At 30.9% G+C, this 25036-nt stretch overlaps 1 protein-coding gene across 1 annotated transcript in view; it reads right to left on the reverse strand.

Annotated features, from left to right (window-relative positions):
- PEX7 (peroxisomal biogenesis factor 7) overlaps positions 1-25036 on the reverse strand; it is an 80701-nt gene that overhangs the window by 18671 nt on the left and 36994 nt on the right. The window contains exons 6-8 of the mRNA XM_074309738.1: positions 19131-19237; positions 15557-15670; positions 13324-13379 (exon numbers count right to left, since the gene is read on the reverse strand). Of these exons, the coding sequence (XP_074165839.1) occupies positions 13324-13379; positions 15557-15670; positions 19131-19237 (277 nt within the window). The remainder of the gene's footprint in view (positions 1-13323; positions 13380-15556; positions 15671-19130; positions 19238-25036) is intronic.

Below are 25036 nucleotides of genomic sequence, written 5' to 3' on the forward strand. Positions count from 1 at the left end.
TGCTAGATCCTGGGTAATCCTTATTGTGGCTCCTTGGTATTTGAATTGTTTTTTTCTGGATGTTTGCAATGTTTTTTCTTGTACCAATAGTTCTGAAATTTGCTCATGATATTCTTTGGAGTTTTTATTTAGGAGTCTCTTTCAGGAGGTGATCAGTGAATTCTTTCAATGGCTATTTTATCTTCTGATTCTAGGACATCAGGGAAGTTTTCTTTGATGATTTCCTGAAAGATTATGTCTAGGTTCTTTTTTTTCATCATGGTTTTCAGGAAGTCCAATAATCCTTAAATTGTGTCTCCTCGATCTATTTTCCAGGTCAGTTTTTTTTTCAAGAAGGTATTTCACATTTTCTTCTATTTTTTCATTTTTTGGTTTGCTTGACTGATTATTGATGTCTTATTGAGTCATTCATTTCTATTTGTTCAGTTCTGATTTTTAGTGAATTATTTTCTTCAGTTACTTTTTCCAGTTCTTTTTGTATACGACCAATTAAATTTTTAAATGAACTGTTCTGTTCCATAGATTTTTTTTTTCCATTTCACAAATTCTATTTTTCAGGGAGTTTTTTTCTTCTTCCATTTTGTCAAATCTAACATGTAAGGACTTAAATGTTCTTTCCATTTCACTAAATCTATTTTGTAAGGAATTTTCCTCAGGTAATTTTTGTGTTTTTTTTTTTCTCCAAATACTTTTGCAAAGTTCTCATTTCCTTTCCCCATTTTTCTTCTATCTCTCTTTTAAAATGCTTTAAAATTTCTTCCAACAAGAAGAATTTCTTTCAATTCAAATCCTCAACTAACAGGTGATTATATGATAGACTTGCTAATGGTTTAAAATCTGGAAATCTATCTTAATGAGAGACTATTCCTTAATAGATACAAGCAAGTCATCGATGAGAAAAATATAAAACAACTTGGGCACCTCATGAATTTTTAGCTTGTCTCTGATACATGTTGCCTGTATAATTCTTGGGCAAGTCACTTAAGTTTCTAAATATCCCACTTTTTTACTGGAAGGTGCAGAACAGTTCATTTGCTTCAGTATAGGGGGGTTTTCTCAATTAATGGTCCTTATAGGGATGAAGATGTGTATCGGTATGTGTGTGTATTTCTTTAAAAGCATAAACTTTTGAACAATATTGTATAGAAAGAATGATTTTGGGGCAGCTAGATGGTGTAGTGGATAGAGCACTGGCCCTGAAGTCAGGAGGACCTAATAAGTTCAAATCTGGCCTCAGACACTTAACACTTCCTAGATGGGTAACCCTGGGCAAGTCACTTAACCCTAATTGCCTCAGCAAAAAAAGAAAGAAAGAAAGAAAGATTTTTATCTGTTAAACTTAAAAAGGAAAGGAGTTTCATATTTCTTTTTCCTTATTTTACATAATTTTGCACTGACAGTTTGCAAAATTAATTTAAAGTTTTATACTTATAAAGCTTTTCCCCACTCATATTATTGCAAACCATTTTTCAGAACCAAAAAATAAAAAAGACTTTAGTCTACATCTAAGATACTTGAAGGAAACACTGTCAAGACAGCACATAAGCATTACTAGATATGAATTAATGCAATATAATTCACATAATTTCCTTACTACAACTGAACAAATAATTTTTTCAACATTTTCCTACTAATTAACTGACAAGACCTATAAATTCTGAGATGAAACTAATTATGGTTTAGAGTTCAAAGTAGTGTCTTGTGTTAATAATGACAAAGCTCAGAATTTCCCAAACCCTTTAAATATTCACCCTCCTCACATTTGTATTAGGCTACGAATTCAGACAACTACCTTGACTGATTCTTAAAGAATTAAATGCCTCTAAATAATTTAAGGCCTAAACTTTCACATATTTTTCCTAATGTGTTTTTTTTCATTCTACAGTAAATTATCTTCATATATCAGTTGATACTTAAGTTATAAATTATCAAATTAATCTATATTGATTTCCATGCAAAGGTTTTGACAATTTGGCAATAATTTCTTTTTTCTCAAGCCAACCTATCGCTATCATGATGTCATTAGTCTTCCTTGAGAATGAAGATAAACAACAAAAACTTTCTAGATGCACTTTGGAATAGAAAACTCTTTAATATTAAAAAATTTATTAGTATAATATTAAAAACAACATGTCTCAAAGCTCCATATTATTTCTTTAAACATATAAATACCATGAATAGTTAAGCAAAGAAAAGCAAAATGAAAGTAGAACATAAAAGGAATATTACTATTTGTTTGCCAGTTTTTGACAAATGCCAGAAATGCATATTAATTACATTGGAAGGGAAAAAGAAATGGAGAAGTGGAGGAGAAAGGGGAATGGGAGGGAAAGATACATACTCAGAGGTATATGTGCACACATACACACATACACACACATACACATACAAAATTTTACTCATATTTGGTATGTAATAAGTACATGGTATTACTGTCCAAGATCTGAACTTTGGTGATTCAGTCTTAAAGCACCTCCCATACCATGATAAGCCATGAAAATGGGTCTTTATGAAGACCAACCAACATAATACCAAGGAACAAAGTTCACCATCGAGCCAATACTGATTTTCATAGGCTTACCAAGTTCATTTCCACTGAAGAAAATGTACCAGGTATTATAATTTCTTACATACCCATATATTACTACCTAAAAATCTATTACTTTTATGTGACTATTAATGTCTCTGCCTCAGGGAAACTTAAACACACACATTTAAAATGGAACTATTTACAGACTCGATTTTACCATCAGAGTGAAGAATATAACAACAAAATTTAATTAAGAACTATGAAACCAAGAAATTAGGTTCATTTGTAAAATGTATACTGTATAAAAAAAATCCTTATAAAAGCTTAGGAAAGTAGGTAAATGTTAAGCAATTTTATTTTTCATTTTTGTCACAAATGCCTTTATTTACACTGATTTTTTTAAACTCTACATATCATTCCTATCCATGAAAGCCCCCACTTCTGACAAGCCACCAAAATATCAGATCCTTAAGAATTAAACTTTCTCTTATTTTTGTATTTTCTAAAGGTCTAGCATAATCTTGCACACGGAATAGATACTGAATAAATGTTCTATTTATAAACAAATGTGAATTAGGAGGTTTTTCTAATATCAGGAATAAGAACCCAATTCTATATTTGTCTTAAAGCAAATACTTTGACACTGAAATTTGTACTGAAGCTACTGAACAGGGATAAAATTTTAAAGATTTATAGATAAAGAAATAGATCTTTTGTGATTTTGAAAATCCAAAATAGCTCTTGAAAATGTTATTAGTACTATTTCACAAGTCATAGAAAGATTTTTTTTAAGGTTTAATTTTTTAAAATTTAGCACAGATAAATATTAACTTAAAAAGTCATAATTACAAAATGGATGAGAGTATAAATTCACCTGATGTTTGTTATGTTTACTTTGGTTGACCTTTTTGTGGTGAAGGGGGGGTTTGGTAAAGTTGAAATATAAGGTTTGTGAGACAAGAGTACATATTCACCTATACTTTCTGCCTATTTACTCTGACTGACCTTTTTTTATGGGTAAGGGGAGAAAAGAGAAATATCTGCACATGAAAATCTCTGTGCCAATAAAAAGAAGCTCATCGACCACTTAAGAGTTAAGATACTTACTCTGCAAAAGCAAATCTCATAACAGTAAATGTGACAAAGGGTATTTATTTCTCTGGTTGGCATACTAATTTAAAGTTTCCAAGAAATCTTTAAGATAATTTTTTCCTATTTATATGGCATAAACCATATTAAAACTACATATGTTATTTCCTAATTAAAAAGATACCATTAAACATGTGATTTATTTTAAATAAGATCTTTAAGTGGTTTTGCATGTGTGTGTGTGTGTGTGTGTGTGTGTGTGTGTGTGTGTGTGTGTGTGTGTTAGCATTATTTGCTTCAGCTTTGATCAAGGAAACGTGAAACTACAATGTGGAAAGATAACTCAATAAATATATGAGAATATAATATAAGTCAAATCAACAAGCATTTTTAAATAACTATATTCCAGGGTGCAAAGGACTGAAGATATTTTTAAAGGCAGATAGTAAAGTATTAAATAGAATTAATAAAATTTGAGAAAAATAGAAAAAAACCTACTTAATATCAGAGTTATGCCAGTGATGCTATACAGCTTTTAATTCACAGAACACAAAAATGCCAGAAAGATCAAAAGTAGAAGTGCTCTAACAGAACATGATGCATATAAGGTATTATATATTTCAATAATGAAAGTAGTGTTATAAAAGATATTAAGACTTTTATGAACCAAAAAATAGTTAAGTGTTTCATGTATCAAGATTGAGATATAAGAGACAAACTACTTGAATGTTGTATTAGTCTCCATGAAATAATTTTTAAATTGAGAAGACAGGTCTTCTGATGGGAATTTATGGAAAGATGTAAGATATAATCATACAGAATTAAAAGTCCATTGAAGTACAAACAGAACATGCCTAGAGACAACTATGGAAATTGAATGTGGATCAAAGCATAGTATTTTCACTTTTTTGTGGTTGGTTGTTTGTTTGTTTTTCTCATTTTTCCCCTTTGGATATGATTTTTCTAGCACAGCATGACAAATATGGAAATATGGTTAGAAGAATTGTACATGTTTAACCTATATTGGATTGTTTGCAGTCTTGGGGAGGGGGGAAAAAGGAGAGAGGGAGAAATATTCAGAACACAAAATTTTGCAAAGATGAATATATGAAATTATCCTTGCCCATATCTGGAAAAATATGATACTTCTAAAAATAATTTTTTAAAAAATTAAATTAAATTTTAAAATACCACATCTCACAGAACACCAAAACAAAACAACAAAAAAGAATATCTTTAGAAAATAAATTAGTTTTTAAAAAAAAAAAGGGGGGGGTGTTTTTTGTTTTTTAGCATTTGAAGTAAAATTTACCCCATCTTCTAGATCAATTAACTCAATTAACTCAATTGACTAACTAGTCAACATTTCTGTTTTATCATGGCACATTAAGTACAGTAGAAATGGTACTAGATTTGGAGTCAAAAGAACTGGATTTCAATTTTGACTTTGCTTCTTATTACCTAGATGATACTGAGCAAGTCAATTAAATCTCTGTAACTCAGCTTCCTCCTCTATTAAAAAAAAAAAAAAAAAAAAAGGTCAAACTAGATTACCTCAAAGTCCCTACCAACACTAAATCTCTGTAAAATCCTATTAAATACTGGCTTAAATTGTTAAATAATCTAATGTTAAAATTACATCTTTTAAATATTTGGCAAGAAAATAAATAGATTTAAAACAATGCGGAAAAGGTACAATGTTGTTATTATTCAGTCGTTTTCAGTAATGTTTACTTCTTCATAATTCCATTTAGGGTTTTTAGGTATGGTTTGTTATTTTTCTTCCCCGGCATATTTTACAGATGAGGAAAGTGAGGCAAAGAGGATTAAGTGATTTGCCCAGAATCACAGATTTTAATAAGACCAGATTTTAACTTAGGTTGTCCTGACTCCAGGGCTGGTACTTTATTTATTGTGACATCTTGACTTAAAATTTAACTTTATTATAATAATTGGCTTCCTTATTTCTTTGCTTTCTTTTTGTACTTTCAATTCATTTTTGGAATTTTATTATTATTTTAATAGCATTTTATTTTCCCTCCAGTTATGTCAAGAAAATTTTCAGTATTCATTTTTACAAGATTTTGAGTTCCAAATCATTTTTCCTTCTAAACTTCCTTTCTTCCGAAAATAGGCAGTTTGATATAGTTAATAGATGTAAAATATATTTCCACATTAGTCATATTGTAAAAGACGAAACAAACCAAAAGGAACAAAAAGTAAATAAAAAATATATATTTTGCTCTGCATTCAAAGTCACACAGGATATGGATAGCATTTTCCTTTATTAACACTTTATAATTGTCTTTGATCATTATGTTAGTGAGAAGAGCTGAGTCCTTCATAGTTGATCATCACACAATATTGCTGATATTATATACAATGTTTTCCTAGTTCTGCTCATTTCATTTTGCATTAATTTGTACAAGTCCAGGCTTTTCTAAAATCTGCAGGTTCATCATTTCATATTGTATACTAGCATCCATTATATTCATCAGCTTGTTCAGCCATTCTCCAATTGATGAGTGGCCCTTCAATTTCTAATATTTTGTTGATATTAAAATAGCTACTATAGAATTACTATGCTTCCCTTAGGTTTTGATGCTGAAAGCCAAATTTTTGGTTTAGTTCTGGTCTTCTCCTTATGAAAGTTTGAAATCCTCGCATTTCATTGGATGACCATTTTTTCTCTTAATATATTTTGCTTAATTTTGTAAGGTAGGTGATTCTTCATTGTAGTACTAGTTCCTTTGCCTCTCAAAATAGCATGACTTCCAAACCTTTAATGTTGCAGTTGCCAAGTTCTGTGAAAGCCTGATATTTGATTGCTGACTAGTGAATATTGATATTGATTATGACTCTGATATTTGGTGTATTTCTTTCTGAGCACCTACAATATTTTTTCTTTGAACTGAATAGTTCTGAAATTTGGCCACAATATTCATTAGAGTTTTTATTTTGGAATTTCTTTCATGAGGAAATTCTCTCAATGCTTATTTTGCCCTCCAGTTGGAGGACATCAGGATAGTTTTTCTTGAAAATTTTTTGAAAGATGCTTCCAAGTACTCCTTTTGATTATGACTTTTAGGTAGTACAATAATTCTGATACTGTCTCTCCTGGATCTATTTTTGAAGTCAATTGTTTTTTTCATGAGGTATCTTACATTTCCTTCCATGTTTTCATTCCTTTGAATTTATTTGATTGATTCTTGATGTCTTAAGAGTGTTAGGAGCTTCCACCTGCCCAATTCCAATTTTTTAAGGTGAACTTTATTTTCCATTTGGCTAACTGTATTCTTTATTCGGTGAATTTTTGTTATGTCCTTTTCCATTTGGCCAATTCTACTACTTAGGCAGTTTTCCAAGCTATTTTTTTTTCATAATTCTCTTCCATCACTGTCATTTCTTTTCTCAATTTTTCTTTTATCTCTCTCATGATTTTAAAGCTCCTTTCTGGCTCTTCCACATGAGTTCTTTTGAGGCTTGAGACCACATTCTATTTTTCTTTGTTCCCTCCCCACCTGCCACAGGTGTTGTGATATTATCCTCTTCTGAATTTCTTGTGATCTTTCTTGTCACCATAATAACTTTCTATTGTTAGATTATTTTTGGTCATTTTACATTCTTATTTTTTTTGCCTTTCTTTCCTTTTATATTTGAGCTCTGCTCCCAAGGTGAGAGGAATACTGTCTCAAGCTTCTTATGAAAGTGGCTACAGGCCCTGGCTACTTACCTAGTATTGTACTGATGTTACTCTGAGGCCAACCCTCATGTCTAGTGCTGAATTGAGGGGCTGGTGCTGTTGGAGGCAGTTTACTTGATGCTGAGTTGACGTATCTGGAGTGTGCTGAGGTTGAGCAGGGTCTATCTGTTTGCTTGAAGTTATGCTAAAGCACTATTACTGGTGGTCTGGCCATTGGAAGATGCTTGGTTACCTGGGGCTACACTGAGTTGATATACTTGGGGCAGTCCTGGCATTGGCATTTACCTGCTCCTCCACATTGGGATTCAGGATCTCTTGCAGATTTATTGAGGTGGGGCTTGTTGCCAGCTTATTAGGAAACTTTCTCTCCTGACATGTTTTTACCTGAGTGAGAAGAACCCCCTTCATCCAATCTTCTAAGTTTCCTGGGCTAAAAACTGTTTCAGTCTGTCTCCTTGCTGATTCTGCTGCTGCTCCAAGACCTGTCTTTGGGTACTATTTTATGGTTGTCCGGAGATGAATATAGGAAAGTTACAGCCATTTACTGTTTATTCCACTATTTTTGTTCCCAGAAGTCCAATCTACTTCTTTGCTTCTTAAGTAATTTGGAAATATGTTCAATAAAAGAAGACTTTTCAAAACGCAATGTATTTATGGTCTCTCTCACCATTCACTTTGCATAGTTTGCATAGTAAATAATAAATAATAGTAAATAAATAAATAGTAAATAATAAATAAAAATAAATAGGTTTGCATAGTAAATCTGGCAGCATATACAAAGGATAAAGGGACAAAATGACAAAGCAACAACAGAAATGTGTTTCATCTAATTTAATTATGTTCAAAACAAGTTTCTATAATTTTTTCAATTCCTTTTTTTTATTATATAAAAAGCATCTCTGTAAATCACACTCTTTGTCTCTCACCTCTGAGGAGTCAGGTCACCTGGTTTAATATGCAAATTATATTTTTGCAAATTAAATCACAGATGGCTTGGTAACTTGGTTTTCAGTTTCCTTTTTATTTCAGATAATCAATTTTAACACTTTCATTTTAATGTTAAAGCACTTAACTGTAACATTCCAGCAAAATAGGCTAAAGAATGCTTTTATTTAAAGGGGATATATTGTGGAGGATCTAACAGGAGTTAAAATCTGGCATTGATATCTGCATTATCTTTAGTGTTAAAAACATAAACGATTTGAGGTTTTTGATCTTAAACATTTTCCTTGCTTTTCTCTTTTATGGTATTAATGAACATTACTCTAATCATGTAATTCATTCTTCAGGGATTAAATTCAACTAAATTCACATCACACTGCTTTAAAATCTAATAAGAGGTCATCTTCTTTGACCTTTCCCTTCAGTAATTACCACACAGAACCATATTACTGAGTTCGTGAACTTTAAATACTACTAGAATCATATTCCATAGAAAATCTAAGGAATGGCTAGAAACCCAAGGGAAAACTTAAGTGACTTCTCTTTTAATTATTTTGAAAAATGAAAATTCCCCTGTCAAACCTGTATTTATTTTCCATTCATTTCCCTTTACAAAGGATTGGGATTTTCTATAGTCATACACATTTCTACTGACCTTCTAAGTTTGTATCTAGTTTCTGAAAACAAACTAAAGCTTAGTAGTTACTACATGTCAATATGAAAAGCTTGCTTCTAAAAAAAAAAAAAAAAAAAAAAAAAAAAAAAAAAAAAAAAAGGCAGCTTTATCTCTATGTCCTGCTATTATTTAATGAAGACAAATTTTCTTTTCAAGTTTCAACTCAAACAGATATTCATCTATTTTACAAAGGCAAATTAGTAATGGTAAAATTCTCTGTAAATCTGATATAAAAATGTTACCAAAATGAGAGCCATCAGAGCCATGACAGTATAGAATTCACAATTTTCCAAATCATCCCATCAAAATACTACTCATTACTAGAATATCCACATCAGATTAAATGAAAATGTAAATGTCACAAACTTTAATTCTGACAAAAAATTTGGATGAACATAGTACTTAAAACTTCCCAAAGCACTTTTTTCACCACCCTATAAATAGAGAGCATAAGCACTTTTTGGAGGAAACCAAGGCTTTGAGAAAAAGTGATTTGCCCAAAATCATACAGCAAGGTATCTTAGAGGTAGAATTGAAACTCATATTGACTAATTACAAATAGAGCTACCTATGCACTCTACCTTTTGTTGTGTTTTTGAAATATGCCCAGATTCTTTACCCATAATTCCTCAAAGTATATAGTTACTGGAAGTTAATATCTTTCACCACTGACTCATATAATTTAACACATCAAATATTTATTTTGTGTTTTGCTAGGAGTTCTGGGTTCTGCCATCTGCAAAACACATGATTTGTTTTGTCAGATGCTGTTACTCAGTAATCACTATTTAAAATAATCATGAAGAAACAAACACCATGAAGACCACTCTCCAGTTTCAAAACCAGCTCAAACATTACAAGAAGCCTAATGTATTACAGTCTATTGATAGCATATATTACAGCAGATTTTAATTTGGTCAAAAACCAGTGTATTTCCTTTAAAAAGCGAACTGGAGATCTGAAAAGTCAGTAAAATGAACCCTGAACAACTGGATGTGAACACCAGATAAAGTTAATAACAGTCAAGAGTATGGAAGTACTCACCACCACCAACTAGATAGATAGGTAGACAAATAGATATACAGATAGATAATAATATAGAAACAGTCATATAAGTTTATAGTTTTCATTTCACTTAAGTCTTTTTTGGTGGCCTCTTTGTCTGACCCTAGAAGGATTTGTGATATCTGGAGAGACCATTGTTCAAGTAAAACATTTGCAAGCTCAAAAGACATGTTATGAAAGAAAGGATTTTAAGGAAAGAGGGGAAGAGAACAAGAATTTATTATATGCCTATTATGTGCTGGCCACTGTGCTAAGAATTTTATAAATATTACCTCAGTTATCCTCACAATCCTGCAAGTAGGTGCTATTAAGCTCCCCAATTCATAGGTTAAGTAGCATATCTAGGGTCACATGGTTAGTAAGCATCTGAGGCTATATTTAAACTCTTCTTGATTTGAAGCCCAGCTCTCTTTGCCACTATGGTATCAGTTGCCTAAGGCAAAAGTAAATGCACAAATCTTAGTTAAAAAGGTGAAGGAAGAGTCCAAGTTAAAACTATAAAAACCTATCCATATGATACAAGGACCAATGGGAAAAAAGATAGGGTTTTCATATTCTCTTTTGCTTTATTTTTCCCTTAAGAGCTTTTTCTGAGATAATAATAACTGTTGGAGGGAATGTGGGAAAACTGGGACACTAATCCAAAGTTGCTAGATTTGTGAAGTGATCCAACTATTCTGGAGAGCAATTTGGAACTATGCCCAAAGGACTATAAAACTGTGCATACCCTTTGATCCAGAAGTGTCGCTACTAGGCTTGTATCCCAAAGAGATCATCAAAAAGGGAAAAGGACCCAAATATGCAAAAATGTTTGTAGCAGCCCTTTTTGTAGTGTCAAGAAATTGGAAACTGAGTGAATACCCATCAGATGGAGAATGGCTGAATAAGTTTTGGTATATGAATATTATGGAATATTATTGTTCTATAAAAAATGATTCAGCAGTATAATTTCAGAAAAGACTGGAGAGACTTACATGAACTGATGCTAAGTGAGGTGATTAGAATCAAGAAAACACAGCAATAAGATGATGATCAATTGAGATGGCTTTTTTCAATAATGAGGTGATTCAAGGCCATTCCAATAACTTGTGATAGAAAAAGCCATTCACCTGCCAAGAGAAGACTATGAAGATTGAATGTGGATTACAGCACAATATTTTCACATTTTTTGGACGTTTGTTTGCTTCTTGTTTTCTTTTTTTTTACTTTCTAATTTTCCCCCCTTTTAATCTGATTTATTTTGCACAGCATGATAAATGTGGAAATATATTCAGAACAAATGTTTAACCAATAATGGATTACTTGCTGTCTTGGGAAGGCAGAAATGGAGGAGAGAGGGAGAAGAATTTGGAACACAAGTTTTTGCAAGGGTGAATGCAAGATTTTACATGTATTTTGAAAAGTAAAAAGATACTGTTTAAAGGAGCTTTTTTTGAAACTGTTTATCTTCCAAATTGTAAAAAAAGTTAAAATTATGGAACATGGATTTTTGCTTTAGAAAGATGAGAGTTTTAAAGACAAGGTATCAGATTATAATTGCTTTCATAATCGCTAGGTTGAGAGATAATATATTAGAAAATAAGTAGAACTGAGAAACATAGCCAATAACTACAACAATGTAAGAGAAAGAACAGTAACAAAATAAAAAATAAATGAAATCTGAATCCTGACATATTATAATGACTAATTTTTGTCTTAGAAAAGAGACAGGAAAATGAACCTCCCTCTCTTTAGTACAGAAGTGAATATCCTATTAGATTTGGTTAATGTACCAATTAGCTTTAGTGGATTGCTTCCCCATCTTTAAAAAAAAAAAATTCTTTATGCTAAGAAATGACTCTGAGAGGATGAAAAGCAGTAATAACACATTTGAAAATAAAGGTCATTCCTGTATGTGCAAAAATGTTTGTGGCAGTCCACTTTGTAGTGGCCAGAAACTAGAAACTGAGTGGATACCCCTCAACTGGAGAACAGCTGAATAAATTATGGTATATGAATGTTATGGAATATTACTGTTCTATAAGAAATGACCAACAGGATGATTTCAGAAAGGCCTGGAGAGGCTTACATGAACTGGGTGTTGAGTGAAATGAACAGGAACAAGAGATCATTATATACTTCAACAACAATACTATATGATGATCAATTCTGATGGACGTGGCCCTCTTCAACAATGAGATGAAACAAATCAGCTCCAATAGAACAGTAATGAATTGAACCAGCTATACCCCGCAAAAGAACTCAGGGAAATGACTGTGAATCACTACATAGAATTCCCAATCCCTCTATTTTTGTCCACCTGCATTTTTTATTTCCTTCACAGGTTAATTGTACACTATTTCAAAGTTCGATTCTTTTTGGGCAGCAGAATAACTATATGGACATGTATACATATATTATATTTAACATGTACTTTAACATATTTAACATGTATTGGTATACCTGCCATCTGGGGGAGGGAGGGGAAGGAAGGAGAGAGGGGAAAAATTGGAAGAAAAGGTTTTGCAATTGTCAATGCTGAAAAATTACCTATGCATATATCTTGTAAATAAAAAGCTATAATAAAAAAAGAAAAGAAAGTTCATTTACAAAGAAAAGATTTTTTTTTTCAATTTTTTTTTTCCAAAAGAAAATAAGTGTTTTCTGGATATCCTTGGTATCACAGAAAATTTAATTTAAAAAGATAACAATTTTCTTAGTTTTCATTCAAAAATAAATCCAATGGTAAATCTGCAACTATGTTTATACTATATAGTTTTAAGTCTAGAATACCTAAAATAATTCTATCAGAAAAGTTTTATGTAATATACTTCTATAAACCTAAAAAATACAACTTTTAGATCTTTAAAAATGAGTTAAAATACGATAAGTTTCTATTCCCTGTCCTCTAAATTCAATTTTTTTCTTTAAGCAAAATGGTTACCACCCTAATAGCTTTAAGGATTTCAAGAAAATCTGTCTTTCTAATGGGCAGTACACTTGGCATATTAAAGAGATGTCAAAAAAAAGATAACTTGACTAATGTTTAGGATCTCTGATTACAGAGGGAAAGTCTTTATTTCTCCTAAGTTTCAGATCATTCCAATATATTCTCTTATCTGGACAGTACCCTTTGGGTCTTATAGACATCTATATCCTTACTTATGGCTAAACCATGAAAATAATTTTTTAAAAGAGTAAATACTAAATACATGTAGGTTAAATTATTTTCCTATTAGAAATACAAGCATTTTTCACCAAAAAAAATGTCCCTACCACTTAAAAACAGAGCTACTATATGATTTTTTTAATATTGTAATATAATAAAAGCAATTATACCTCACTGTAAAATCATAGGAGCAAGAGGCCAACAAAGAAGCATGAAACGGTGAAAACTGCAAGAGATAAAAAGAAAAGTTTTCTAACAATAAAACCTTAAATAAACATTTACAAAATATATAGAAATAACAGTAACTTAACAATTAAGAGTTTCATAAAACACTTTTCTTTCCTGTAAGAAAAAAAATCCTTACTGAAACAATTGTCTGAATCTAAGATTAACTGCATGACTGTATTTCATTTTTAGTAATATCCATAAGCACTATTGCAAACTAAAGGTTTTTTAACTTTACCAATTCAAATTCTACTTTCTTTAATCTTAAATTTAATCCATAAGCTTTACTTTGAGAGGAAGAACAACACTAGTTTATAAATTTTCTACCTGAGTCAAATTTTCTTGAATAAAGTTCTTATTAAAAAAAAAAAAAAAAGCCACATGGTATGCTATTTAAGTACTTTGCTAGAGAAAGATAATCATAAATATTATCTTAAAACAAAAAATTAGAATTTGCAAAAATTCAATCTAAAGTCTTAATTGAATATCACCTGAAAAAGTCCACTTAGGGGCAGCTAAGCAGTGCAGTGGATAGAGTACCAGCCTTGAATTCAGGAGGACCCGAGTTCAAATTTGACCTCAGATACTTAACACTTCCTAGCTGTGTGACTCTGGGCAAGTCACTTAACCCCAGACTCAAAAAAAAAAAAAAAAAAAGAAAAAGAAAAGAAAAGAAAAAGTCCACTTAGAGCCATAAATGACTTTGAAATACATGGTACAACTAGTCCTATGTAAGTTTTTACAATCATAACACATTTTAGATATACTATAACCACAAGTATCACAACAAATAATCAAGATTAAATATTTCAGTAATTTCTTAATTCTTGCATTTTAGATATGAAAAATCATTAATTTTATTTCAATAGTGAAAGATGCAAAGTCAAAAGCAATTACCGATTCAAAAAAAAAGATAGGGAAAAGATTTATAATCTCACTGATCCAGGAATCTCTCAGGTGACATAACTCCCTCTATCAATGCAAGTTGGCAATTAGTATTTTGACAACTTATAGTTTAGAGAGCTGCCCAATACTGAGTGGTTCAGTGACATGCCCAGAGTCACACAGCCACTGTGTCATAAACAAAATCCGAATTCTTTCTTGCTTCAAGATACACTTTCAGGGGCAGCTAGGTGACGCAGTAGATAAAGCACCAGCCTTGAATTCAGGAGAATCCGAGTTCAAATCTGGCCTCAGACACTTAACACTTCTTAGCTGTGTGACCCTGGGCAAGTCACTAAGCCCCACATGCCTAAGCCAAAAAAAAAAAAAAAAAAAAAAAAAAAATTATAACTGAAAGAAAAAAAAAATCAGGTGCTATTCCATATGTAGTAATATTTGAAATTATGTCAGGGTTTTCAAATATGTACAGCATAATTATTTAACTGGAAATATGACCAGGACACTAATCAAGAAGGTCAAAGTAGAAATTTAATATAATTCATACAATCATATGATAGGTTTTTTCCAAAGTGCTACAAAAGCAATAAAGAGCAATCAAGAACACAATTTCTTAGGGGCACTGAAAAAGCCTCCTATAAAATTCAGTATACCATCTGTATGCAGTTTATATCACTTTATACAGTGGCTCAGCACTTTGTAAAAAAATAACATGCAGTAATAATATTAAAATCTAGACTACCTGGAGTCTTAGGGAATAAGCCAATTTTGTACCAAGTTTACTCTTTTAAGTATCAGAACGTTTTTAAGTGTTTCATTGCTTTGCCTACTTTGCATCACACATTTCTCTACCTTCTTAAGAGTGTTCTGGGGGCAGCTAGGTGGCACAGTGGATAAAGCAACAGCCCTGAAGTCAGTTAGATTTGAATTCAAATTTGACCTCAGACACTTAACACTTTCTGGCTGTGTGACCCTGGGCAAGTCACTTAACCTCAATTGCCTCAGCCAAAAAAAAAAAAAAAAAAAGAGTATTCTGAACATATTTTAATCTCTCTTTAATGAGATAACTGTAAATAGCCCTTCCAACTAACTAAATAGTCTTCAAGAACAATAATATAATTTTTAAATATTAAGAAGAATTAAAAGCAGCCAAAAAAATTCAAATATGTAGTCAGTCATTTACAAAGTATTTTAATTTTAAAATATAGCTAGATAGATAGTCTATCTACAAATATATATATATATATATGAAAGAAATTTAAAAGTCACATGACTTACTTTCACTCTTCTAATAGCATAAGCATGACCAAGAAGTTCAAATATTGGTTGACGTATGTTTCTTAAGTCCCAGCCTCTTAAGCTACAGTCAACTGCACCTGTTACCAGCAAATTCTAAAAATAATTAGGGAGGGAAAAACACAATTAAAATTAATTTAACTTTAACATGAAAAATAAAAAGTCTCTTCTTATTTCTGACAAAAAAAAAAAAAAAGAAAACGTAATAAATTTGAGAATTTTGGCATAAGAAATGGAAACACAAGACTCATCCACTTAGTCCATCAGCAGTCTAACACCAGCATCTATCTACAACAGAATTCAGAAGAGCAACAGTCTTTTCCCAATTTGATTTTAGTATTATGGAAATTCATTTACAGTGACAGATGTTTTCATTGTAGCCTGCAAAGTAAAAATCTTTATTCAGATAAAGTTTTGCTATCAAACAAAAACTTCATTTTTAATCCATTTTTCCTTATTCATTTACAAGATTATAATAAAACAATGTTTTTATTCCTTTAATGAACAATAATGAATCTAAAAATGAGTGGAAAAAATATATCATTTGCATAAGTTCAATAGGCAAATTGTATAAATACCACACACCCAATCACAAATCCACATATATTTGGAAATCAGCATTCTCAGATTTGATTTATGAAATTACCTGAAGTTTTTCATGAATTACAAATGTGAGTGTTTATATGTGTGACTTTGCATATATATATATATATATATATATATATATGTGTGTGTGTGTGTGTGTGTGTGTGTGTGTGTGTATAATATTATTTTAAAAAGAATTTTTAATTTATAGACTAAAATAAGCATTTCCATAATATAGTATAAGATTGCACATGAAACTGCGCATAATTATATTATGTACAAACTTGCTGTTACTTTGAAATATATACTACAGTTATTGTGTAAATTTTTCCCCCTTTTTTACTTTCTTCTCATTCCTACTCTAGAGATAGATGCAAATAAGAGTCTTCCCTTCATTTATTCTGTCACAAAACAAGATTGCTATTACTATATATACAACATTCTCTTGGTTCTACACGGTTCACTCTTCATTATTTCACACAATTCTATCCATGTTTTTCTAAGATTATCAAGGTCATTATTTTTACAGCACAATAATATTCCATTACACTACAACTTATTCAGTCATTTTCCAATTGATGTGCATGCCCTCAAAATTCAGTTCTTTGCCACTACAAAGAGAGCTGCTATAAATTTTTAGAACATATAGGTTCTTTACCCTTTTCCCTAATCATCTATGGAAACAGAACTATTAGTGACATTGCTTGGCTTGCTCTTCAGAATAGTTGGATCAGTTCACAATTCTACCAACAATAAATGTGTCCCAGTTTTTTCTACATGTCCTCCAACTTTTGTCACTTTCCCATCAATCATTTTAGTTAATCAGATAGATATAAAATGATACCTCAAGGTTGTTTTAATTTGCATTTAATTAACATGATTTAAAGAATTTTTTCATATGACTAGAAATTTTTTTTGATTTCTTAAAAAGCATGGAACTTTGTTGAAATAATAAAACATGACAAAGAAAATTATTTTAAATGGGTAAAAAAATGAAAAATAAGCACCTAAGAAAAAAAAATACAAATGAAACAGTAGTCTGAATGACAAAGTAGAAAAGATATAATATAATATAATAAAATAATATAAATTTGAAAGCCTAGAAGGAAGGGAGATAATGCAACAAATTTAATTAAATTAAACAGACATTTATTAAATACCTATTTTATATAAAGCACCAAACTAAACAAAAGCGGAATAGGGGAGGGAACAATACAAGATCTAGATCCTAATAGGGGTTAGAATCTAGTATGAAGTCAGCAGTTTCACAAATAATTATAGAATAAACACAATGCTATTAATTTCATAACAGGATACAAAGTACTAACCAAAGTCCAGCAGGAGAAATGTTATTTGTGAACTGGAGAGGGAAAGGATACCACTGAAATATAAAATCATTCAACCAAAATAATTCTATACAGTTAAACTTATAAACATTTATCTGTTTTTAATTCTAACTGTTGCTCTGTGCTCTTAAATTCTATTAATGCTAATTCAGGTCACACATGAGTATCAATTGGAAACCAGAAGGATTAAATTTAACTTAAATGTCCATGGATCTCCATATCAAATGAAATAAAATTGATCTGAAAGGCAAATAACTTATTTAGTGATGAGGTCCTGGTTAGTTAGGTTTGGAGTAGAGAAAGACTGAAGTACTGATAAGATTATAGTTCTTTATAAAGCAAGCAGAGAAGGGTACCAAAAGGATCAGCTCAGCCTTAAATAAGCCTTTTGTTCAAGTGAAAGTCTTTGAAAATCCTTCCTTACTGCATCCAATCATAACATAACACAACATAACAAGTTATGATTTCAAATCCCCAGTTTAATTTCATCTATAAATCTGTTCTACTTCTTTTATCTCATGGTGTCCTTTGTCCTGGTTATAAATCACCTTTAGGATGAAAAAATCCCTTTTAAAGTTAGCCCACAAGTGAATGATGTATATAATTCCCTTCCCTTGCTTAATTCCCTTTAGGATTAGTCTGCTAAACTTTACTAGGATTTTAGCCTGCCAGTCAATGACATATTCTTACTTCATGGTATAATACCTTTCTTCTGGTTAATTGTCAGTTCCAAGGAATTCGTCTTTTCAACTATTAATTGACAAAACCCCTTTCCTTGCTAACTACAATATTCTTTCTATTGTTCTCCTGAATCTATTTCATATTTACCACTCCTGGTATCTATTTTACCTCTTCATTTTGTTGTAACCTCTTCTTATAAATAAAGGTACCTTTTGGCAAAGAGATAGATCACCACTGTGAATTCTTCACATGTGCTCTATACCTTGCACGTCATATTTCAAACTAGGAATTGCTACCCTAATTTCATCACTAGTGCTATGGAAAGTCAGACACAAAAATACTATTAGAAAAGCTATGAATTAATTGGTCCAAAAAATTCTGTGAAGAAATTTGTAATTATACTAAGAAAGTAACTAAAATTCCACATTATTTGACCTGAGATTTCACTGTTAGACATAGATCACAAGAAGATTAAAACTTCAAACAAAATTCTCAAGTCTCCCAAAATATTTATAGTAGCATTTTTGCAGTAGCAAAGAACTAGAAATAAACATACACAAAATATGTACAGTAATGTAAATGAAATTAGCATCTACACCACCACCACCAAAACCTAGAATGTTGTATTATTAATGCAACCAAATTTGGCCTCAGATAATAAAATATATTTTCCTCTCTTTGCAGAAATAGGGGGACTGTGGATTCAGAATGTTGCATATACTATCAGATGAAGTTCATGTGCTAATTTTGTTAAGCTGCCTTTTTCAATATACTCTCTTTTTTATTTTGTTGAAAAAGGGATAGCATTTTTAGATAGGTGAGGGGGAAGAATAGATTCATAAATGAAGGAAGTAAAAATACAAATGATGCTGATAAATATTATTTTTTAAAAAATAAAGGCTGATCTACTAGGAAAAGATCACACTGTGTAATATATTATATACCTCATTATATTTGCACCAATCACAGCTCAAAATTTCTGCTTGATGAGCTGGAATCACAATTTTGACGCCTGATGTCTTCACATCCCAAACTCTTAGAGTCTGATCCCCTGGAAAAAGGAAAAAGAATTATTTTTCATTACAATAAAGGGCTCACCACTCAGTTAAGTATCAAGGACTCAAATGGATACTCATCAACATTTGTCAATGATGATCATTTCAAAATCTTGATTTACTATTATTGTTTTTTTTCTCTTCATTGAATTATCTCCTTAATACATAAAAATAAATGAACCTAAGTGGTTTTAGATCTATTGAGGGCAGGAAAATCAAATCAAAATTAAGTCAAATAGAATAATGATTGAATCTACAAAGAGAAGTTTTTTCCCTGGGAAATACAAAAGGCATTGAAAATCTCCATATTCCATCCCCAAGTCTAGACTGTGCAAATCTTTGAACCACCAAAGGATGCCATTTTTCTGAGAAAAAAGCTTCTAAATCAGGACAAATAAGAGTCTGTTCATCTAAAATAGGGATAATTTCTTAGGTATTCTAAACATCTTTTTTAGTGCCAGCAAAAGCAAATTACCTTTGGCAATGTACCTTTTTTTTTCCTTAGAAAAAGTAAGGTTACAAAATTTTAAAGCCAATGATTCAACATACTTCAAAGATTTTTTAAGGTTCATTCCGCTCACCTGTAGGAAAATAGTATGCTAACTGAATGAGGCAAATCATCAGGAAAAAAAGCTTTTAACATAAGCTTATGTTCTATAGTGCTTCATGGTTTACAAAACATCAAATCCATTATCTCCCTTGATTCTCACAATAATTCTTTAAGGTAAGTAATATATAAATGTTCTTTGATTTACAGAAGAGGAAACTAAAGCTCAGAGAAGTTACATATTACACAGTTAGGAAGCAGTATAGTCTAAACTTAGGATCTTTTACCACAGTGTTTGAAAGTTTTTAGTAAATGTTTCATTCATTCATTCACAACAAATCCAATGCTTTTCCCCCAATTACCACAGACTTTATGTCTCAAATGTAGAGTATTTTTTAGGACATGATTTTAGGATAAATATTCACATAGGTATTCCTTAGGTCCCAATATTAATATATTTAACATTTAATAGGAACATAATTTAGCAATGTATTCTTGCTGATTCCTGAGCTAATTGCACAAGAAAAACTTGTTACTTTTGATTCAAATTTTGATGAAAACATCAAAGGACATGATAATACTCACATGTGTGTATGTATATGTGTGTGTATATTTCCACTACAAGTCTAAATATCAGGCAATAAACACCAAATTATTAAAAGTTATTATCATCCTCATAAGTAATATAAGAACCACACAATCAATGCTAGGCAAAGCTATCAGGAGCAACAATTTATAATGTGAAAGGACTAACCATTTGATAAATGAGAACAGCATTGCTAAGGACAGAATCCTTAGAACATGGTATAGTTTTAAATTAAGTTTAGCTAATTGTGAGGTTTAAACAGTTCAAAATTTGCAACCACAAAACTATATGTCTGGAGCTAAATGAAAGCACAATCTCAATGCTGTCATTATATACATTAAAATAAAAAATTGGCATAGACTTTAAAAATGCAGTGTAAAGGTCATGTAGTAAGTATATCACAAGAAGGAATTTAATTGAAAAGCACTCAATCAAAAACCAAATCTCAATGAAACACACTATATAGAATAAGGATTTTTTTCTTCCTACTATAGATGTTAAAATAATGAAATCTAAATAATTAGTCAAAGCAATAAAATCTCTAATTTGGATTGCTTTTTTTTTTTCTTTTTTAAAGACTCATTTTAAAAATCAGTGTAGTGTTATTTCAAAAGAAAACAGTATTTGTGGTCCAGCCAACAAAACTTTAACCTATTCAATTCTTTTCTTAATACTTAGTCTCTATAGTACTGTCCCTCTTTCTTATTATGTGTATAAGGATATGATTTTGATTCTTAGCATTTTGTAATTGCAAATGCGACTCTTTTTCACAAGGAGTGCAAATTAAGTAGAAGTACTTGGTACAGAATATACACATGCATATACATTCTTTATACATATCTACATTAATAAGTAAGGTCTTCTCTCTTGTTGGCATTTCTGTATCCTGGGGGTTTATTTCTCATTTCCAGAAAGAATCTGAGTTAGCATTTAATAAAAAAGAATTCTGAAAGGAAAAAATTATAAACATCTCTATATGTCTTTTGATTTTTCACTTGTTAATTTTCCCTGAATTTTTTTTTTCACTTTTGAAATAAGAAAAAAAAAGGGAGGGCGGGGAAAGGTCTATTCTTTGTATAACTTTGCAGAGAAATGTCCATCTAGGCTCAAAAAGCCCTATAGTACTTGAGATCAGGTTCTCATTCTATGCTCCCTCTGTTTGCTAATCTATGGCAAGTCAGACAACATCTAGTTACCCATTCTCATTCCTCATTCTCAAACAATTACTGAACTCAAAGATGGTACAGCATACATCTGGAATCAGAGGTAGCAGATAACACCTTGCTTACTTACCAATCACCATTCTGAAACTTTCGAAGTTCTCTTAACATATACCAAAAATGGGACTTTTCTTAAACAAAAAAGATACATCCCATTCTGGAGGCTTTATTTGGCTGTACAAAATATCCTTTAATTAATCCATCCAGACAAACAAATCTTGTATATTGGTTTACTTGAACTCTCTCTACTGTAGATACTATTAGCACATAATTATTACTCATTTGGAGAATCTTTTGCAGCTAAATGAAGTGACTGAAATGGGTAAGAGAAACTAATGAAGTCTCCTTATTTTTAAATTCTTCAAACTCAAGAAGCCCTTACTCCAATTGCTACTGTAAGAAACTTACAGTAAATTTCTGTAAAATTGTAAGAAGTGAGTGGGATGTGATGGAGAGAGCCATCCCCATTCAGAAAGAGAACTATGAGGACTGAATGTGGATCACAATATAGTGTTTTCATCTTTCTTTTGTTGTTTGCTTGTTTTTTCATTCTCATTTTTTTTTCCTTTTTGATCTGATTTTTCTTGTGCAGCATGGTAAATGTAGAAATATATATAGAAGAAAAAAAAAGGAGTAGGCAGGAAAATTGGGAGAAGTTTGCTTCACTAAGTTTTCTTTTTGTTTTAGCTCCATGAGGAAGGGTACAAATTATAAAATTTGATTTTCACTTAAGGATTGTAAATATACAACATAAATAAGAGACAAAAAAAATTAACATGTTTAACATCCTTTTCTGGTCTTTCACACCTTTGTATCTAGTCCAACTGGCTCACATTCCTTTTACCTCCTCTAGGCAAAAAGCTTAAATTCATGCACTGTTTCATTTACTCTTATTTCTGATACTAAAAATGCTATATGATCAATAAAATTTCAATATTATATAAATTTTTATTAGTATACTTGAAAGGGATTGTAACCATTTCTCAAATATAGAATTCAAGAATGAAAATCTTGGACTTTCAAGGGTACATTGCACGTGAGTGGGACACTATAAGTAGCTATTATAGAGTATTTTTAAAATTTGAAGTATACCATCTCTCCTTAGCCTGAAATATTTTAACACCTCATAAGATACATAAGAAAAAAATTCTAACTTCACTTAACAGTACTGCACTCCAAATTTTGCTAAAATAACTATTCTACTACTTACTTTTTCCTGTTGAGATTTCTCAATAAAGAAAAGACAAAATCCAAACACTGAAACATTCAGTTTTTATAAAATATTGGAGATCTCTCAAAGCTAACATAAAGTAAGCAAATAATATTTTCTCTTCAAAGCACTTAAATGAAGATAAAGGAAGTAGTTCACATTCAGGCAGTTGCCTCCTGTCCAATTGCAAACAGGTACAGCTTTTCATATCTGTATCATGTCATATACATTAAGTGAATCCATAATTAAATATCATGAAAAGAGTAGGCTGGATTGTATTTGAAAAACTGCACTGTTTTTAATAATGCCTAGTTGCTCCCCAACATAAAAACTCATTTTTAACATATATTTTCTCGTAGTAATGGTATATTTAGAAATCTTGAGACAACACAAACTTCAAAGAATTAAATTTATAAGTAACACAAAGAACAACAGAGAGACCTATAGTGGGTGCAAATCAGTGGCAGCATATTTCAAATACATATAAGAAATTGCAGAAGGAATCATAAAGAAACATGATTAGAAAAGGATTAGTCATGTATCGAGAGCAATGGACAGATAGCTCAAGTAATGCACCAGCATTCATGAAATGTAAAAAGACAAAGAAGGCCTCAAATACAGTTGATGGATACTCTGAAGATCTGTGAATGATCACATGAGATGAGGAGGCTTTGAAAAACCACAACCTAAAATGATAAAAAGGTATACTAAAAAGTCACATATCTAATGAAGCTTTGAAATAAAATTTTGCAAGGGAAAACTTCAAATTACATAAATTAGCATGATGCATTTTACATTTCTCTAGTAAAAAACAAACAAACAAAAGAATTCTAGAAAATAGAGCAATTTATATCAAGATCAATTCATCAAGTATTTTTGAGTAGCAGTATATCTAGTTTATAATTCAGAAGTTCAATTGAACAAGCATTTATTGTGTTGCCCTTATCTTTAAGGCATTTATACTCTATTGGGGAGAATATATGGGAAGTATGAAGTTTGTATATAGAGAATTATATAAACAACATATGCAATCTAATTTCTTAAAGTAACTAAGTATATAAAGTATAAATTATGGCATAGTAGGTGCTCTGTAATAAGAGTGCATTTATATGTTACGTACAAATTTCACAAATATTTAATAAGTGTTACTGGTAAGTATGATAATATTAATAATAATAAATGACATTGATATCATGCTTAAGGTCATCAAAGTTGTTGCCAAAGCACTTTAGAACTAAAAAGGACATTAGCTTGAGTTCCCTCATCATACATTATCTAACTTTGTCTTAATGGAGATAAGTAGGAATCCATATGTGTCTTTTGGCTTATTGGCAGTTTTGACAGTTCTCACTGACAAAAGTGGTAATAATACTGGCACAATTTTCTAAAGCACTGGGCATGATGCAGCTCTGCAAATACTAGAACACATATAGTTATCTACTTGGCATTCCTTTTGATGAAATATGAAATGTGGAAACAATTCTGCTTCTCATGTTTAGTAATATATTCAATTTAAATTTTATTTTCAGTACTAAGTTCAGATTTGTAACATCCATAAATTAGCTTTTTAGTATAGAATTATACTGTTACACTTGAAAAATAAATTGCCAATGTTTTGCAGCTAAAAAAAATAATCTTTCATGTGAAGTCTTATTTTACATTTTTAATATTCAGTAAATAAAAATTTTAAACTATTTTTACTAGAGATGACAATCTAGTATATATGCCATAAAATGAGATGGACTCAGCAAGTACTTTACAAAATCATCTACAGATTTGGCAAGCATACATAAAATTAAAAGCTCTTTTCATTTTCCATGTAATGTGACAGCTTGTAAAATTAGACATCCATTTCAGGATTCCCTACATTAGTTGCGCTGGGATAAAACTACAAAAATGTTCTGGCAGAGTTGATCAATGATGCGCAGAAACAACTACACCCAGAGAAGGAACACTGGGAATTGAATGTAAACTGTTAGCACTACTGTCTATCTACCCAGGTTACTTATACGTGCAACAAGAAAATTAGATTTACACACATATATTGTATCTAGGTTATACTGTAACATATGTAAAATGTATGGGATTGCCTGTCATCTAGGGGAGGGAGTAGAGGGAGGGAGGGGAAAATTTGGAAAAATGAATACAAGGGATAATGTTATAAAAAAAATTACTCATGCATATATATTGTCAAAAAAATTTTATAATTATAAAAATAATTTTTAAAAAATG

This window comes from Sminthopsis crassicaudata, chromosome 4 (assembly GCF_048593235.1).
Source record: "Sminthopsis crassicaudata isolate SCR6 chromosome 4, ASM4859323v1, whole genome shotgun sequence".
Classification (NCBI taxonomy): Eukaryota; Metazoa; Chordata; class Mammalia; order Dasyuromorphia; family Dasyuridae; genus Sminthopsis; species Sminthopsis crassicaudata.